This window comes from Elaeis guineensis, chromosome 4, assembly GCF_000442705.2.
Source record: "Elaeis guineensis isolate ETL-2024a chromosome 4, EG11, whole genome shotgun sequence".
Classification (NCBI taxonomy): Eukaryota; Viridiplantae; Streptophyta; class Magnoliopsida; order Arecales; family Arecaceae; genus Elaeis; species Elaeis guineensis.
In genome coordinates, this window is record NC_025996.2 from 3332582 (window position 1) to 3353172 (window position 20591).

The following is a 20591-nucleotide window of genomic DNA, read 5'->3' on the forward strand; positions in this document are numbered from 1 at the left end:
CTCTCGTGGGGGTCTGGACGAGGTCTGTCTGCAGCCGGAGTCGGGGACGAGGCCCGGCTCCCGTAGGGGTCCGGGCGAAGTCTTCCCTGCGGTTGAAGTTGGGAATGGAGCCCGGCTCCCGTAGGAGTCCGGGCGGAGTCTTCCTTGCAGCTGATGTTGGTGACGGAGCCCGGCTCCCGTAGGAGTCTGGGTGGAGTCTTCCTTGCGGTCGAAGTTGGGGACGGAGCCCAACTCCCGTAGGATTCCAGGCGGAGTCTTCCTTGCGGCTGATGTTGGTGACGGAGCACGGCTCCCATAGAAGTCCGGGCGGAGTCTTCCTTGCAGCTGATGTTGGTGACGGAGCCCGACTCCCGTAGGAGTCCGGGCGGAGTCTTCCTTGCAGCTGATGTTGGTGACGGAGCCCGGCTCCCGTAGGAGTCCGGGCGGAGTCTTCCTTGCAGCTGATGTTGGTGACGGAGCCCGGCTCCCGTAGGAGTCCGGGCGGAGTCTTCCTTGCAGTCGAAGTTGGGGACGGAGCCCGGCTCCCGTAGGAGTCCGGGTGGAGTCTTCCTTGCAGCTGATGTTGGTGACGGAGCCCGATTTTCGTAGGAGTCCGGGCGAAGTCTTCCTTGCGGTCTAAGTTGGGGACGGAGCCCGGCTCCCGTAGGAGTCCGGGCGGAGTCTTCCTTGCAACTGATGTTGGTGATGGAGCCCGGCTCCCGTAGGAGTCCAGGCGGAGTCTTCCTTGCAGTCGAAGTTGGAGACGGAGCCCGGCTCCCGTGGGAGTCCGGGCGGAGTCTTTCTTGCGGCTGATGTTGGTGACGGAGCCCGGCTCCCATTGGAGTCCGGGTGGAGTCTTCCTTGCAGCTGATGTTGGTGACGGAGCCCGGCTCCCGTAGGAGTCCGGGCGGAGTCTTCCTTGCAGCTGATGTTGGTGACGGAGCCTGGCTCCCGTAGGAGTCCGGGCGGAGTCTTCCTTGCGGTCGAAGTTGGGGACGAAGCCCGGCTCCCGTAGGAGTCCGGGCGGAGTCTTCCTTGCGGCTGATGTTGGTGACGGAGCCTGACTCCCGTAGGAGTCCGGACGGAGTCTTCCTTGCGGTCTAAGTTGGGGACGGAGCCCGGCTCCCGTAGGAGTCCGGGCGGAGTCTTCCTTGCAGCTGATGTTGGTGACGGAGCCCGGCTCCCGTAGGAGTTCGGGTGGAGTCTTCCTTGCGGTCGAAGTTGGGGATGGAACCCGGCTCCCGTAGGAGTCCGGGCGGAGTCTTCCTTGCTGCTGATGTTGGTGATGGAGACCGGCTCCCGTAGGAGTCCGGGCGGAGTCTTCCTTGCAGCTGATGTTGGTGATGGAGCCCGACTCCCGTAGGAGTCCGGGCGGAGTCTTCCTTGCAGCTGATGTTGGTGACGGACCCCGGCTCCCGTAGGAGTCCGGACGGAGTCTTCCTTGCGATCGAAGTTGGGGACGGAGCCCGGCTCCCGTAGGAGTCCGGGCGGAGTCTTCCTTGCAGCTGATGTTGGTGACGGAGCCCGGCTCCTGTAGGAGTCCGGGCGGAGTCTTCCTTGCGGTCGAAGTTGGGGACGGAGCCCGGCTCCCGTAGGAGTCCGGGCGGAGTCTTCCTTGCGGTCTAAGTTGGGGACGGAGCCCGACTCCCGTAGGAGTCCGGGCGGAGTCTTCCTTGCGGTCGATGTTGGGGACGGAGCCCGGCTCCCGTAGGAGTCCGGGTGGAGTCTTCCTTACGGTCGAAGTTGGGGACGGAGTCCGGCTCCCGTAGGAGTCCGGGCGGAGTCTTCCTTGCGGTCGAAGTTGGGGATGGACCCCGGCTCCCGTAGGAGTCCGAGAGGAGTCTTCCTTGCGGCTGATGTTGGTGACGGAGCCCGGCTCCCGTATGAGTCCGGGCGGAGTCTTCCTTGCGGTCTAAGTTGGGGACGGAGCCCGGCTCCCGTAGGAGTCCGGGCAGAGTCTTCCTTGCAGCTGATGTTGGTGACGGAGCCCGGCTCCCGTAGGAGTCCGGGCGGAGTCTTCCTTGCGGTCGAAGTTGGGGACAGAGCCCGGCTCCCGTAGGAGTCCGGGCGGAGTCTTCCTTGCAGTCGGAGTTGGAGGGGACTCGCGAGGGTTAATTCCGTCGGAAACTCCGGCTGAGGGTGTTTTATACCCAACAGGTCCGAATTGAATCATGCACACCCTTAGAAGCAACATCCATTCGGATATAGATGCGGGTTGGGCTGTAAGGACTCAAATCCAGTCTATAGTTGAACCAGATCAAAAACGTTGAATCCAAGCAGAGTTTTATTTTATTTTATTTTTTAGAAATTGCATCTTATCAGATTTAATGTTAACTTTATCAATTCATTTCTTTTTTGGATCAGATTGGGTAAAGAATAATTCAAACACAAATTATAATGCATATTAAAGTGATTATCTAATCATATTATGTGCATACATCGAACATGTAAATGTTACCAAGATTATATTTTTCATTAATTTCTTATATGCAATGATGTTTTTGAGATACATAACATACTAGTTTTGAATTGGTTTGGGTTCAGAATTGGATCCAAAATGTAATCCATTTTCGAAATGGATCATGGGTTTGAATCTGAACATAATCTAAATAACTTTGCTTTGAGTTGGACCAGATTAATTTCAAATCAGTTTCAGATTGGAAGCAGGTCAATCCAATCAAATTTATCTTTATATCTTATTTAGATAGATGTGGATGCAAATGGGATATTAAGTTTAGGGATATAAATGTACACATAAATTAGATAGCTCGATTTTGTGAACCACCAAATCAAATTTATCATTGTAACAAAAATAAATTAAATCAAAAGCATGTTGATATCATTCTTTTTATTCACAAGAGCATATATAAACTTATTTGTGTGTGTGTGTGTTATATATAATATTTATATTTTATATGGACTACTTATTATGTAATTATATTTTATCATTTTAGTTCATATGTTTGTGTAGCATCCAAATTGATCAATGGTTGAGTTCTCGATCTTAGAAATAGTAATCTCACAAAGAACTTGTTAAATCATTTTCCTTGCCTTGAAATTTTTAGTCAGCTTGATGTAACCCGATTAATGAGATGCACAGAATTTCGTTTAAGACTGGGTTGGGTTCAGTTGAGTTGGGTAAGAGAAACCTTAATCAAGACAGGGGTGAGTTAGATTAAAGTTGCCAGATTTAGAAGTAAGGTTGGTTAAGAGTTCATCTGCAGCCTCACCCCACTCAAGTTGCATGACAAGTGGTCCCCTTGCTTGCTTGAACACACGGTAAAAGAATAATGATGCAGATATTCAGCATATGATGTCATATGTACATCGCATACCCAAGGACAACGAGCACTGATGGATGGCTATGATCCATTATATACACTGATTCAAGTTCTCTGTGATAGCCTGTAATCTGATTCCTTTTTCTTTTCTTTTTTGATTCTTATGATTTCCTTCAAAATTATTGTCATAACAATTTCTTTCCATGATCATCATCAAAGTTACCCGGTTATCATTCACCAAAATCTGCTAATTTTTTTTGGTGCATACATTGGCTTGAAGCAGAAAAGAGTCTGGTGCAAGGTTAGATACAATAATCTGGACTGAAAATCTAAAATCCCAACTACTAAATATGACAGACACTATCGAACACATAGCTCAATGAAAGCTCAAAGATGCACATAACACCAATCTTCTGGAAGTCTCTGTTTGTCATTAGGCAAGGAAATTTCAGAACTCAGGCCATTCCTGCAACCTGTAACTTCCTGCCAAGGCTAGTCTTGAGAATCCAACCTCGACTCCACCATCTCGGAAATGCTACTCCCGCAGCATCGGCCTCCAAAATAGATGTAAATTCCAGCAGATGATTAGCCAAAGAGTGCATACAAATGGCACCCAACATTATCCTGCTAGCCATATAATCAGCAACAAAATTAGCTCGACGATAAATACGTTTAACAATAAAGACTTGAGATATTCTCTTCCATGCCATATTATCACTAAAGATTGGTTGATCTTTAATCCTGTTTGTGTGCACGTTTGAAGAGATCCAAGATATCACCATGTTAGAATCTCGCTCAAGCCATACTTGTTGGGCTTTTAATTTCATACAGCTGCCTTGACTCCCAACCAGAGCTTTTAATTCTGCAAATGGTACTGACCGATGTAGCAAGGGTTTAGTATACCATCATGGTCTCTAATGACACATCCTGCTGCTGACTCCGTAGCAGTAATTGATACATCAAACTTGATTTTCAGCACTCCCATGGGAGGGGGACGGTCATCCAAACAGGGTCCTTGATGGTATGTGAAGGGATGGAATAGTGGCTGTCCATTGCCCTAACAGAGGTTGAGAATGAAGCTGTACCTATTGGTCATCCAAGGTACAGTTCATGCATCCAGCCATTCTAACTACTTGTGTTGGCACCATGTTGGTATGTCGGAAAATTCTAACATTTCTTGTAGTCCAAATTTGCCATGCCACACAAGCAACTAGGGCCTTCAATCTCTGTGATACCTTGATATTGGAGAGAAATTGTTCCAACATCAATAAAGATATAGGATAGAAGGCTACCCCATGCGTTTTGCACATGGCATTCCAACAATCCTTGCATTAGAATATTCAATAATTGCATGACTGCAATCTTCCACTTCTGAACTACACACATCACATGCCTGATTTTGGTGTGCAACAATAGCCCTCCTAACCAACAGCTCTTTGCAAGGCAATCATCTCCATGAGAGGCACCACCAAAGGGTTTTCACTCTCGTTGGAATTCCTAACTTCCAAAATGCAAGCAAATGAATGGTATATATTAAAATTCCAAGAACGAGTGAGGCATACAATTCCTCCGTCCCTTAAAAGGAAAAACCTAGCAGGTACTACCTCGTGCGTAGACGTGAGTGTAGTCTACATCCATGCAGCTGGGTTTTCCACTGGGCAGCATGGATCCACAGTACTCCACCCACTCTGCTGCACAGAGAATTGATGGTGAATGGAAGGAGTACGAGCGTAGAGGCAAGGTGTGTCGGAAGAGCTTCCCATCTGGTCGGTCGCTGAGCAGCCATATGAGGTCCCATGTCCACACAATGACGGTTAGGAGGAGGCAGTGGCAGAGTGGGAGGAGGAAGCACGGGGTGAGGAAAACGTTCCACGATGGAGAGATGTCTCGGAGGTGGGCTTGGTGGGAGTATAGGAGTGAGGCAAGGATCACCACTATGAGGTCGTTGGGGAGGCCAGCTATTAGGGTCTGGGCCTCGCTGGGTAGGGGCTAGGGTTCCGACATTAGTAGAGGAGGAGGAGGAGGTCATGGGTGGAAGATCGGATCCGAAAGTGCAGTTCCGTGTCTTTTCAATTCTGACCTCCCCACGCCCTTCTCCGCCTCCGATCATCGCCACTACCACCCTAAGGGTTCGAACTCAACCCTTCCCAACTCCTCCTTCTTGGATCCATTGACGGAAAGAGAGGAATTATTCCAGAAAAACAATGATGATACCAGTAGATTTTGCATCCGTTCCTTCACAGATTTAACAAAATCATAGGCACATACTTATGTGTCGATGCTGAAGATTGATGGAGAATTCAGGTGATGCACAATTCTTCTTTGGGACCCTGATGAAGCCTAGGGTGGGATCATCTTAGCCCTTTGAAGCTTTTTTTTAAGCGTATCATTATTTTTTTTAAAAAATTAAAATAAAAAAATATTAACATTAAATTAGAAAAGATTTTGAACTATCTAAGCCTCCATTTGACACGTCGGCGTTTAAAAGCAAAGGGAGGGAGCCGTGTGGATCGCCCAAGCTTCCATATTCGAGCCAAACTCTCACAACTCATTAATTGGAGATACACTCACCAAGATTCTGATCAAAACTATCATTTATCATTATATTGTTATATTTTTATTCGATCTCGAGCCCGAAGATGTTGTAGTCATTGATAGTAGTGATGGCCGACAGTCGATATTGTCAACTTTACTATTGAAAGAGTTGGAGGGTGTGCGAGAAGAGGATTGAAAGAGAAGAAGAATGAGAGATAGAAAAATTTAAAGAATAAATCAAAATAAAAATAATAAAAAATTATAAATTTATGAAGGAGCTTTACAAAATCAAAGTTGTTGATTATCATAAGATTTATCTGAAAAAAAATAATCACATACCGTGCATCGCACGGGGTTCTAAACTAGTGTAAAAAGAAAGTCAATACTTTTATAAATAAGTACATTGGATAAATTCCAAAATATTGAGAACGTGATTGCCCCATCCAACCAGTTGTTTTTGCACATAGTTTTATACTCGTCATCAATCTCTTCTTCTTTTTTTTTGCCTTTTTACCTATGCTAACATTCATGATATCTTGACTTGAATATCAAGTGAGACACTCAATACTAAGAAAACAGAGACTTAACTAGACATGTCAAAATCCCTAACCTTTTCATGTCAAATGAGTACATCTATAAAAGTTACTGCACAAGATCACCAACTTACCATGCTCGGATGGACCGTACATACTAGTCAGTCAGTAGACTGTAGGTTCCATGAGAAATTATGATGTCAAAATATTGATGTAGAGAATCCTGTCTTATAAAGTTATACTAAAGCATCAATAAAAGTTTAATCACCCTTGAAGCATGACTTTTTTTTTTTTTTTGATGCTAGAGGGGTCATTCATTCTGATATGGAATATAAAGGGCCGGACTGAAATGGAAGGTGAATGGTCCTTGTATTTTGTCCAAATTATGGCATTTGCCACTTGTTCTTGAACTTTTCACCAACTATAACCAATCCTTATAAGAGAAATTAGGACTAACAAGCAAGTACAAAAATTAAAAGATTATCCAAACTTTCACACCGCAGACATACATTATGCGCGTTTCCCCTTCATTTCTTTTCTGCTGCCAATCACCATGCATCCCCAGCTCTCCTCCAAGCTCTAGGGTGAGACATCAATTCCAAAGTCCAAATCAGGAAATTCCTATCATGATCATGTAATATTATTATGTTACATGATCTATATATTATGGTTATTTATTAAATGCTCTTTATAACGTGGATGTGCTCCACGGATGCCAGTTCTATTCACCATCAATTCTCTGTACGGCAGAGTGGGTGGAGTCCTGTGGATCCATGCTGCCCAGTGGGAAACCCAGCTGCATGGATGTAGACTACACTCACGTCTACGCACGAGGTAGTATCTGCTAGGTTTTTCCTTTGAGGGACGGAGGAATTGTATGCCTCACTCGTTCTTGGAATTTTAATATATACCATTCATTTGCTTGCATTTGGAAGTTAGGAATTCCAATGAGAGTGAAAACCCTTTGGTGGTGCCTCTCATGGAGATGATTGCCTTGCAAAGAGCTGTTGGTTAGGAGGGTTATTGTTGCACACCAAAATCAGGCATGTGATGTGTGTAGTTCAGAAGTGGAAGATTGCAGTCATGTAATTATTGAATGTTCTCATGCAAGGATTGTTGGAATGCCATGTGCAAAACGCATGGGGTAGCCTTCTATCCTATATCTTTATTGATGTTGGAACAATTTCTCTCCAATATCAAGGTATCATAGAGATTGAAGTCCCTAGTTGCTTGTGTGGCATGGCAAATTTGGACTACAAGAAATGTTAGAATTTTCCGACATACCAACATGGTGCCAACACAAGTAGTTAGAATGGCTGGATGCATGAACTGTGACTTGGATGACCAATAGTTAAGTCTCTGTTTTCTTAGTATTCGAGTGTCTCACTTGATATTCAAGTCAAGATATCATGAATGTTAGCATAGGTAAAAACAAAAAAAAAAAAAGAGACCGATGACGAGTTAAAAACTATGTGCTAAAACCAACGGGTTGGATGGGGCAATCACATTCTCAATACTTTGGAATTTATCCAATGTACTTATTTATAAAAGCATTGGCTTTCCTTTTACACTAGCTTAGAACCCCGTGCAATGCACGGCATGTGATTATTTTTTTTCAGATAAATCTTATGATAATCAACAACTTTGATTCCGTAAAGCTCTTTCATAAATTCATAATTTTTTATTATTTTTATTTTTAATTATTTTTTAAATTTTTCTATCTCTCATTCTCCTTCTCTTTCAATCCTCTCCTCGCACACTCTCCAACTCTTTCAATAGTAAAGTTGACAATATCGACTGTCGGCCACCACTACCATCAATGGCCACAGCATCTTCGAGCTCGAGATGGAACAAAAATATAGCAATATAATGATAAATGATAGTTTTGATCAGAATCTTGATGAGTGTACCTCCAATTAATAAGTTGTGAGAGTTTGACTCGAATAGGGAAGTTTGGGCGATCCACACGGCTCCCTCCCTTTGCTTTTAAACGCCCACGTGTCAAATGGAGGCTTGGATAGTTCAAAATCTTTTCTAATTTAATATTAATATTTTTTTATTTTAATTTTTTTTTAAAAATAATGATACGCTTTCAAAAAGCTTCAAAGGGCTAAGATGATCCCACCCTAGGCTTTGTTAGGGTCCTAAAGAAGAATTGTGCATCACCTGAATTCTCCATCAATCTCCAGTATCAACACATAAATATGTGCCTCTGATTTTATTAAATCTGCGAAGGAACGGATGCAGAATCTACTGATATCATCATTTTTTTCTGGAACAATTCCTCTTTTTCCGTCAATGGATCCAAAAAGGAGCAGGGAAGGGTTGAGTCCGAAACCTTAGGGTGGTAGTGGTGGTGATCGAAGATGGAGAAGAGCGTTGGGAGGTCAAAATTGAAAAGACATGGAACTGCACTTCCGGATCTAATCTTCAACCCATGGCCTCCTCCTCCTTCTCTACCAACGTCGAAACCCTATCCTCCACAGGACGAGGCCCAGACCCTAATAGCTGGCCTCCCCAACAACCTCATAGTGGTGATCCTTATCTCACTCCCATACTCCCACCAAGCCCATCTCTGAGACATCTCTCCATCGTGAAATGTTTTCCTCACCCGACGCTTCCTCCTCCCACTCTGCTGTTGCCTCCTCCTAACCGTCGTCATGTGGATGTGGAACCTCATATGATTGCTCAGCGACCGACCAGACAGGAAGCTCTTCTGGCACACCTTGCCTCTGTGCTCGATCTCCTTCCATCTAAAAAATACAGTAATCCTACTGTTCCTCCACTGCCGTGAGGGCCAATGGTGGTTTGGCTTGCCCCGATGATCTTGTGAGGAAGCAGCGGCGAGTGCGGTGAGGGAGCGGCGGTAGGTACAATGAAGGCACGAGGGGCAGTTTTCGGTGGCCTTTCTCACTGCCAGAAATCCTTCACCTCCGCCAACGCCTCCACCGCCATTGTCATCCTCCGTCGTCATCTCTGCCTCCATCGATGCCTCCATCGCCGTTATCCCTGCCTCCATGGATGCCTCCGCCATTATTATCCCCACCTCTATCGGTGAAAAATGATGGACGGAGTGTGTCTCCATCAGTGGCCTGATTGAGCTCTCACCCACCTCCTCCCGACTTTTTTATGGTGCGTTTGCTCCCGACTTTTTTTTTTGTACACACGTGGTAGACAGAGATGGCGGACGAAGATGCAGGGACACAATTGCTTTATTTTATAATATATATATATATATATATATATATATATATATGATTCCCAATGTTTTTTCATTCTAAATCATATACAAAATAAAGCCCGAAATGTGGCCTCCACCCCTGCCCTCGATTGGATAAACCCCACATATCAAACCCTAAAACAGGACAAAAAAAAAAATCCCACATCCTCTAAATGTTAAAAAATAAAATAAAATAAAAATTAAATTCCCCCATAAAATCCACGCCCACCACCAAATCGACTCCTCGAGCCATAGCCCGGCATGAAACAACAAACACTCGACAGCAAGCGAGCGAGAGAATGCCGCCGCTCCGCCTCCTCATCCTCCTCTTGCCCTGCATTCTCCAACCATCCTCTGCCAAAGCACCGTCACCAGACGGTCAGACTGCAGCAGACGAGCAAGCGGCTCTCTTTCTCTTAAATCCACCCTCTCTGACCCCGATGCCGCCCTCGCTGGTTGGAACGCCTCCGCCAACCCCGACCACTGCTCCTGGCCTGGCGTCGCCTATGACCACGCTCCTCTTCGCCGCATCATTTTTTTCTTTTGTACACACGTGGCAAACAGAGACATGCCCATGCGGCGTACAGAGACGCAAGGATGCATTTGCTCCGTTTTATAATATATATATATATGATTTGGGCAGGCTCCATTAATTATCACACAATCCAAAACCCATGCCCCATTGTTCGCCTTTTATCCCACAAGTCTCTAGTTGTCATCCTTATTTGTGGAAGGTCATATTCCATTTGGAAGCCCAACGGAACAGATAAGAGAAAAGAAGAAAATTAAAAGGAAAAAAAAGAAGGTATTACTTTCCTACTGGTATTAGGCCCACACAAATTTAGAGGTAGCAAATAGATCAGATCGGATCATATATGGATCAGATTGGATACAGAATGGTTTAAAAATTTGCTGACTCAAAATTGATAAATATATTAAATAGATCAAAATTTTTATCTGAATACGATATATTTACTAAATAGATTATCCGATCATATCCATATAATCCATTTATGAAACAAGTTAAGTCAGATTAAATGAGTTAAATGGACTAAATAGATTACATGATTATGTTTAATAGATCAGAAAGACTAAGCAAATTTTAAACAAGTTAAACATACTTTAAATATATTAAATAAATTTAATTATAATTTAATCTATTTATTAAATGGATCAAATGGGTCAAAAGTTTAAATCTGAATACAATCTATTTAATAAACATGTTTGGATGGGTTGATACATTTATAACCTAAATTGTTTATCTTAGACCCAGCTTAAAGCAAGTTTTTCATGGGTCGGATTGATGGGCTGATCATAAATTACAACCCTTACATGCAATACATACTTATGGTAAAAGAACGTAAATGCCAGATTTTAAATTATATGTTATGTATCTTGCATAAAATGAATAGTTATGAGAGTGAGACTAGCAAGGAAAAAGGAAATGTAGAGGAAAGAAAGCTAAGTACTATCCTATTTATTCTTTATAAAAAAAGGAAGATATTTGATGACTAGCTTTAGCTAAAATATGGCATTCAATTGAAGAGGGATCAGTAATTTTGAAAACACGCAAGGCACCTTTTCTTTCCTCTCCTATTATCTCTGCTTTTAAGGAGATTAGAAAAGTGGGCCTGAAGAGAGGTCTCCTCTCCTTATCTGGGTTCAAAAAACTCGTTTCAAATGGTGCAAAGGAAGTATTGCCCACAAGTTCTACCCACATATGAGAGGTTGAAATGGGCTAGGAGTAACTTTGTCAAGAAAAGTCGACCAAAAAAAAAGAAAAGTCCAAGCCAGGTTGCAGTTTACCTGTCACGCCTTTCCGTGTGTCAGATCTGCAGCAGCCAAACTTCCAAACGTGAACAACTGACAAATAAAAATCAATTCATTTATCTTAAATATAAAATTTATGAATATATATATATATATTTCCGGATTGGATTTGCGACGGGTTTTAGCATTGCCCGCTTCATTTGGACTGAACCGGCTTGGGTATCCGATGGGAAAAAAAAAAAAAAAAAGGTAAATTGCCCCCCTTACACGGCCTACGGTGATATCTCACACCTTTTCCACCAATCCTTGGGTCTATATAGACCCTGTCCGCAGTCCCAGAGGGCCAACTCACACATAATCTTTTGTTGTTTTCTACTAGAAAAAAATATATATGGAAGGAGGAGAAGGAAGGAGGCAAGGCCACCCCCGGCTGAGAGGAGGGAGGAGGAGGGAGAAGGGAGACTACAGCCATGGATTCTCTCCTTCCCAGATCCAATCGCTGGCTGCCATGTGCGAGGCTTTCGTACCATCTCTTCCAATGGAAGAGTTCCACGTCACAAGCGGCAAGGAGGACCCACCCACCAAGAGCCTCCAGGCGTTCTACCGGGCTTCCGGGTCTGAATTCCCAATGCCAGATGAGGTGCTCTTTTTTCCCCCAAAGTATTTCTCTGCACAAATGCTTTTGAGGTGCTTCTTGTTTTGCATTTTTTCTTCTTTCCTTTTCCTCTTTGAATACATCATGCATGGATAATCGTGGGTCAGTATGTAATGACTGTTTTTTTATCATACTTGTTATGTTTCTTAGTTAAGCAAATTGATCTATTACTTTCTTCTTCTCTTTCTTCTCCTTTCTGTGAGATTTTTCATAAGAAATTATGACATTCATCATGATGCTTTTGGTTTGCTTTGATATTTTTTTGATTAAGCTCGTCTGCAGTAATTATTATACTAATAAATAATCGCCAGTTGCACTTCAGCATTTCTGCACGATCACATAGACAAGAATTTAACCGTTTCTTTCTCCTTTGAGCACATTAATCATCTTGCATTACCTCCATATACAATTTTCATACAAAATTATAAGTGATGCTACTAGATTTTAAAGTCAATACAGGGATGTATTTGAAAAGGATATAATTAGATTTATACTAATTTATATGGTCACTGTTGTTTATTGAGTTCATTTGTTTATCTGCTGCAGTTGTTATCAAGGAGTCTAAATAACTTTCTTAATTTCTTTGCTAATACCAGAACCTTCTTCTGTCATAGGTTTTCCTGTACTGGGGACCATAGTGTCTGTCCCAGTGTAATGTTTTATTCTTTTTCAAGGAAAACCCACTGTGCTTTCAAAAAATTAGCAAGTATTTTCTCATTTCCTATTTCTGTTTGCTGTTCTATTTTATTATCTATTTATATCTGTCATTTTGCTCTTTTTTTTTTTTAATATCAGATATAATTTAATTCTTTTTCTTCTTCTTCTTCTTCTTCTGAACAGGTTGCAGAGTTAATGGTCAAGAGAGGCTTGAAAGAGGCTTTACTTTTGGTCAAATTGGTATTATGGCTCCTTGCTACCAAGCTGGGCACACTTGTTCTCTGTAGGTCTCTGAGCCTATGTGGGCGATTCCCATTCATCAACAAGTTCTCAGACATGCCTATTGAGAAGAGGGAAGAGGCTTTTAAGAGATGGAACAAGGAAAATTTTTTTACACCTTTAAGGTTGGTTTTTGTAATGGTCAAGGTCTTCTGCCTCTACATCTTTTACTCCATGGTAAATTTCCTGCAACTCCTTTTAACTTTGTTTTCCTCTGAAGAAAGCGGTACATTAGTCTTTGACATTCAAATACCAATTCTACCATATTTTATCTTTCATGGCTGCAGTTGATGTGTCCTTGGAATTTAAAATTGTGTTATTTTGTTTTTTCTTCTATGTTCTAGAATTCAAGGTTTTTATTATCTTTTGGGATTCTTCCTTTATTCTTGTCCTTCTTTCATTAGGGCATTGACCAATCCGGGTTCAAGAGTGCAATCACCAAATCCAAAACAAACTGAAATAATAAAGAATAAATTTGAATAAGTATATTAAAGCTTAAGAAGAAAAAACACACAAAAAAAAAGTTATATGGGATAAAATTGGGTTCACATAGTTTTTCATATAACTCATACAGGGTTCTAATAATGCTGGAAACAGCCAAAAAAAAGCGTGCGCTTTCAGAATTGCAATAATTCAACAGAGTCGTACCATAATTGATATGGGACAAAATTGTTGGTGATGGTTATGGTCATGACTTAATTTCTGTCGAAGTAGGTACAAATTCACACCAGCCTTCAAGGATATGTCGTTCCAAAAGGGGCACATATTTGGAAGTTTTCTAGCAACTTTATTATTACTGCGATGCAGCACACATGTTTTCTATGAACCAGATTTTTGCCTAACTTTAATCATGTTAAAATGACCTAATTTTCGCATTCTCTAGATAAATTGAGAAATTAGGGTGGTTTTGTTTATTGGAACATGATGCCTGTCATGCATTTGGAATGTGTAGTCTAATTGTGATGAAACAAAAAAAATCTTCCCTTGCCATTATCCAGAAAGCAAGGGCGAATACAGTTTATGCTTCCGTATAGCTAAAGCATCGAACACTGATGGAAGTATAGAGATCACATTTGTTTGTTGTATTATCTGTGTTTTATTTTACTACTAAGATCGTTACATCATCACTTAACTATTTTGATTTTGTGTGTTACTTTGTCTTTTTCAATTATCATTTTCTTGTGATACTTGATGTGGACTGATAGGAACCTGTAACTTCTTCAACTATCAATTTTAATGTTCTAAATTGCCTTCTATATCAGAAAAACCAAAACCAAAATATTGAACAAATGCTTGCTTACAACTAATATGACCTCTATGCTCATGATGTAAAGGATTACCCAATTAGCAATTATCCTTTCTATTTCGCCCCACTTAAAACTCACTTTATCTATAATAAAGTCAAATCTATGGAGTCAGAGAAAACTTGTGTGTTCAGAAGAAACAAATGCGAACTTACACTAGATCTAGGCTGTCCTACATCGTAATAGCAATAAACTACAATAAAGTATTTTTGGAGCTAATTAGGAGAAGCAGTACTATCAACTTATAGTTTCCTGGTCTTATTTATATTTGACAGCAGTAACTGAAGACTTGCAGCTAATACTCTCAATTAGCAGATTCATTATTTTTCTTTTACTTGTTCTTCTTCAAGAGAACTTCTTATATACAGTCTCTTGTGGAGGATAAAGATGAGATCTGACATAGATCCGTTCTCCTTCTTCGCTACAGACTAATGAAAACTCAGAGAACCAGTCATGGAATGCAATTGGCTATAGCTTACCCATTGTGGAAAAGCCACTAAAATCTCAAACAGAGAGGCCTCTTGAGAAGGGTGTCATAGAAACAATGGATCAAACCGATTCATCCCTTCTCCAGTCCCTCAGTAAGAAAGGTCTGGCAGTCTCCCAAGACCCAATCCAAAACTTGTACGACATTAAATGTGATGTCGCCATAGTTGGTTCCGGCTGCGGCGGTGGCGTTGCTGCTGCAGTGCTCGCAAGCGCCGGTCACAAAGTTGTAGTCATCGAGAAAGGCAACTACTTCACATCAGAAGACTACACCTCCATCGAAGCCCCATCCATGAACGAAATGTACGAGTGCGGTGGAATCCTTAGCACAACCGACGGGAAGATGTTGCTCATGGCCGGATCCACTGTCGGGGGTGGCTCTGCTGTGAACTGGTCAGCTTGCATCAAGACACCAGACTACGTCCTCAAGGAATGGGCAGAAGAACACCAGCTTCCTCTCTTTGGGAGCACAGACTATCTCTCAGCAATGGACACAGTCTGTAAAAGACTTGGAGTACGGAGAACTGCACTGAAGAAGGATTTCAGAACAAGGTTCTTCGCAAAGGCTGTCGGAATCTCGGTCTTCAAGTAGATTCCGTGCCAAGAAATGCTTCAGAGAGCCATTTCTGCGGCAGCTGCAGCTATGGTTGTCGAGAAGGAGACAAACGTGGGACCGATACTACTTGGTTGGTCGATGCTGTTAACTGTGGCGCCGTGATCATAACCGGATGCAAAGCTGAGAGATTTATATTGGAAGAGAACGAGCCAGGGAAGAAGAAGAAGAAGTGCGTGGGATTGATTGCCAAGTCTCTGAGCAGCATGGTTACGAAGAAACTAAAAATCCAAGCCAAAGTAACCATTTCAGCATGCGGTTCTCTCCTGACACCCCCACTGATGATTTCCAGCGGGCTAACAAATCCAAACATTGGCAAGAACCTCCACCTTCACCCAGTAGTTTTCGCATGGGGCTACTTCCCGGATTCGGGATCGGACGAGCTCAAAGGTAGAGCTTTCGAGGGAGGGATCATCACGTCGTTGCACAAAGTGAAAGCAGCGGAGGATTCGGATTCGAGCTTGCGGGCAATCATCGAGACGCCGGGGTTGGGGCCTGCGGCCTTCGCCGCGCTGGTCCCGTGGGTGTCGGGACTGGAGACGAAGGAGAGGATGACGAGATACAGCCGGACGGCGGTTCTCTTCGCATTGGTAAGAGATCGCGGCTCGGCGAAGGTGGAGAGGGAGGGGAGGGTGAACTATCGGTTCGATCGTTCGGACAGGGAGAATTTGAGGGTGGGATTGCGGAGGGCGCTGCGGATTTTGGTGGCGGCGGGTGCGGTGGAAGTGGGGACCCACCGGAGCGACGGGCAGAGGATAAAATGCAAGGGGATGAAGGAGGAGGAGTTGGAGGAGTTTTTGGATGGGATTCGCACGGTGGGAGGTCCGATGTCCAAGAGTGAATTGTGGACCATGTATGCCTCAGCTCATCAGATGGGGAGCTGCAGGATGGGAGTGAGCGAGGAGGAGGGTGGGGTGGATGAGAAGGGGGAGAGTTGGGAGGCACAGGGGCTGTTTGTGTGTGATGGGAGTGTGCTCCCCACTGCTGTTGGGATTAATCCTCTGATCACCATCCAGTCCACTGCCTACTGTCTCTCCAAGGGGATTGCAGAGTCCTTGAAGAGAGGGTCGAATGAGAGAGAGAGAGAGAGTTATTATGGATTGATTTGGTTATCTATGATCTATATATTATAAATTTGAAATATCTATCATGGTTACCGTCTCTTATTATTACCCTCCAAAATATTGAACCTTTTGGGTTTTATATATTCTGTTCGACATTTCTCTCTATTTTACTGTCTTTTTTTAATATATTCTATTTTACATTTCTCTTTGAACATTCAAATTTACTAAGGTGGAGTCATGCCAAACAGGATAGAGGATTAGAGGTTGCAATGGGAAAATCAAAACTGCTTTGAACTTTCAGAATCATTACTCTACTGCTATTCAGTTGGTAAGGAATCCTCGGATGTTTGTGCTGGATGATGACTTCTCTAACATCGTCGGCCACTTAGGACACAAAGGACCTAGGGAACATTTTGATCTTTTGACCAATTATATTACCCGACCATAGATGGATTCTCTTTTGTCTGGGTGTTATGAAAGTGAACTTTGATGGGGTTGTAAGAGGATGGACAGCTGCTGCTGGTTTTGTCCTAAGAGACTGTAATACTAACTTGATCCATATAGCTGCTTGTCCATTATTATTATACACAGTGTCATGTGCTGAATTAGTTGCAGTTTGGAAAGGTACCAACCATGCTGTCGAGAAGTATTAGTCGTCTCACTTATGGGTTGAAGGTGATTCACGAGTTATTATTTCACCGCTTAATACGTTACACGACTGCAAGCCTATTTCCAATCCTTTGCTCCAGGATATCGCAGTGTGGAAGACCGCTTTATTTGCTTCTACAGTGGCTCATTCTCGTAGAGATGGTAATGCTGCAGCTGATTGGGCCGCTTGTGGATGTACGGAAAATTTTGAGTACGCTTCTTACACTGCAGCTCCCAGAGATCTTCAATTTTTGCTGTCGGGTAAAATGCATATATAACCGTGCGGTGTTACTTGTGTTTTTGGCTTTAAAACCTCTTTGTTATCACCCCAAAAAAAAAAAAAAACTATAAACTAGAAAATCTAGAACTTTTTAAAAAATAAAGTAATCATGCATCGGATTATCTCAAAACAAATCGTGATATGTATCTTCTTCTCCTTTCAAAAAAAAAAAAAAAAAGACGTACTGCATCAGATCATCTCAAAACAAATCGTGATATGTATCTTCTTCTCCTTCCAAAAAAAAAAAAAAACGTATTGTCCATAATTGAGTAGATCATGTCCAATTCAGATTTTCATTCTGTAACAGTTATATTTTGAATTTGATATTATAAAATTCACACACCACTTTTGAGGGCAACTCCAGCTAAAATAAAATCCTCAGCTGCTTGTCCAAGCGGCAAGAAAGGGTAACATCAGGACTAGAGCTCGAGGGTATACCTTGCATCGGTGGTATCGCTTCTCTTGTACCCAGTGAACGCCAGTAAAAGTGGATACCACATTAAAGACAAGGCCACGTCTCGAATAATGTTGTGCGGATTTGGGTTGTATCTTTCGTGAAAGGACGATTGATCTTCTTTCGCATTTTGTACAATTTTAAAGTACAATGAAAGTTTTGTAATCTGTGCTGCGGATGGAAGAAAAAGATTCATCACATTTTCAAAATTATGCAAAATATAATTTAATGGTTGACATTGGAGAAGAATATCAACCATTTTTTCATGCAAAGGATACCATTCGAACTTGTGTCGAGGAGCACCCACAGTTGATTTCTTATGAAATTATATAGACCGGACCAGGTCAGTCAAGCAGGGGTGTGGATGAAACATGCCATTGGAGTGCCTTGCGACAGGTCATTTTAGAACATCTTTTTGGCACCTTTTGTTGGTGGTGCCCAGCTGCTTTTGCTTCACGAGGCAGCTACGAAGAATAGTGGATCCACTTTGCTTCGCGAGGTGGCTATGAAGAAAGTGGTTCTGTTGTGAATTGTGGCATATTCTCGGTATTTCGTCATTATTGGTATAATGGAAAGCCTCATTATGTACGTTAGCGGCTCAAGTAGTGTTGCATTCTACTTCTTTGTGGGCTCATTTGGTTTTAGCAAAATATCTCGGGATCTTAGATTTCTTACGGTACCTCTCACCATTGTTTGTCTATCCGGCGTCAAATCTGTTCTTGTGGACCATTAGTTCAGTCTCAATTTCGGTGGGTTCTTGGGGAAGGGCAAACTGTTCAAGTTCAATGGGACCTTGGTTATCTTCCATTCCTATCATTCAGTGGCTTATTTATATTAATTAACATGAGGTGTCATTTCAGCTTCTTACATCTGGGATGAAGCCAAGTGGCAGGCTTTATTCTCAACTAAAATGATGACCACCATACGATGCATGCCTCTTTCATATCATGGTTGGTCTGATCAGTTAATTGGGGGTCATACCAAGTTGCCTAAGCAGCCTAACATAACATTGTCTGATATGCCTTTATTGTTTATGTTTGCACAGCTCCCAAGGAGAGGGATAAGTTGCAATTGGGTTTGGAAGTTGCAGGTGCCTCCTCAGGTGTGGCATTTGTATTGGAGAAGGCTGCCCTATAAGATGGTGCTAGCAAGACATGGTATCATTCCTTATGAAGATAGGTGGGATCTGACCTTTGTCAGCTAGTTGAGGAGGATTGTGGCCATGCTGTGATTGGTTGCTCATGCGCGAAGACTTCTTGGCAGGTGTCGACAGTGATAAGCAGCACGGATTTTTTGCCGTCTTTGCTGGCGTCGATAGCTTGCGTATCAAACGCCATGGTGGAGCACGATGGTAGAAGACTTGCTGCTTGTGTTGCCTGATTAATCAGGCCTGAACGCAATGAGAGGCTGTTTTCACCAGTCCTCTTGGCAGCTGGTGCTACCAGCTCGTGTTTTCTACGGATGCTGGATTAAACCAACTTGAAACTTGCCTTGCTACTCCGTTATGGTACTGCTAGCCAGCATGTGCTGTTTTTCAAAACTCCTAAATTGATGTTGTGGCGGCCTCCTTCCACTGGAGTTTTAAAGTTACTGTGCTCCACCTTTATTTACATGTTTTTTTCCTTTAGTTTCCGGTGTTTCTTCAGGGAATGGATTGACACAGGTTTCCAGATCTGTTGGCCCTCCTGCTACATCTGCTATGCTTCTAGCGTGTTCTGTATTGGGCCTTCCATTGCTCGCTAGTTCGACTGCTCGACCTCCCTTCTTTTTTTTTGAAATTTTTTGTGCACTACAAGCAATATAGAAAATTCGATGTAGAATGCACCATCTTATCTGATTGATCCATATAGTCATAATTTTCCAAAATATATTTAACGTCTGCTGGCCAGATTTTTCATTTAAAAATTTTATATAACGAAATTATCCATGTTCTTTGAAAAAACTATGACATTTTATACTCATATTATGACATCCTACATCCAAAAAGTCATAATTTTTATCCATAAGATGTCATAATATAATGCAGGATGTCATAATATAATATAGGATGTCATAATATGTACAGAATGTCATAATTTTTTTCAAAAAATAAAAATATTTTCGTCATTCAAAATTTTCAAAGAAAAAAACCAACCTACAGGCATTAAATGCAATTTAAAAAATGATTGAACAAAAATATTTTTTCATATTATAACAACACCATAAATTTAAAATTATTTTTTAATACATTAATATTTCAATATAAATAACATTCTAATCAAAATAATATCATTTTATTAAAACCGACCCGCTCCGATTTAAAAACAATTTTATTTACTAACAAACATGAATCAATCCAAATTTATTTTTTATATATCAAAAATCAATCAAACCAAATCGAATAAAATTTTAAACTAAATCTGTAGTTTGATTTGATTTCACCGATTTGAATGATTCAGATTTAATTTTTGCTCACTCTTAATTATGCCTAATTATATCATAAAATATCATAATTTTTTTAAAAAAAATATTTTCATCATATAAAATTTTTAAATAAAAAAATAATTTATAAATATTAAATATATATTAAAAAATAATCATTATGTAAAATGCTCCGCATTGAATTTTTTACATGCTCGCGGTGCACAAAGAATTCTTCTAAAAAACAGAGCTGACACAGGGCTAGCCCACCAGCCACGTGGATCGGGTGCCGGCTGACAGGGGTGCTGGTATTTTCAGGAAGCGTCAGCCTTTGCTAATCACTTAAAAAATAAATAAAATCACACAACCACCACGCGGCCCAAATGACTTCTATCAATGTCCACATGACCGCCAACGCTGCTCAAAAGTCTTG

General features: G+C 42.0%; 1 protein-coding gene across 1 annotated transcript; it reads left to right on the forward strand.

Moving 5' to 3' along the window:
* The first annotated feature begins 11641 nt into the window (after window positions 1–11641).
* On the forward strand, window positions 11642–16478 carry LOC105044232 (long-chain-alcohol oxidase FAO2). The gene is given in 4 exon segments (XM_010922056.4): window positions 11642–11958; window positions 12814–13086; window positions 14641–15211; window positions 15214–16478. Coding segments are annotated over 4 exon segments (2325 nt in total). The 5' UTR covers window positions 11642–11709; the 3' UTR covers window positions 16446–16478.
* Window positions 16479–20591: the final 4113 nt, after the last annotated feature.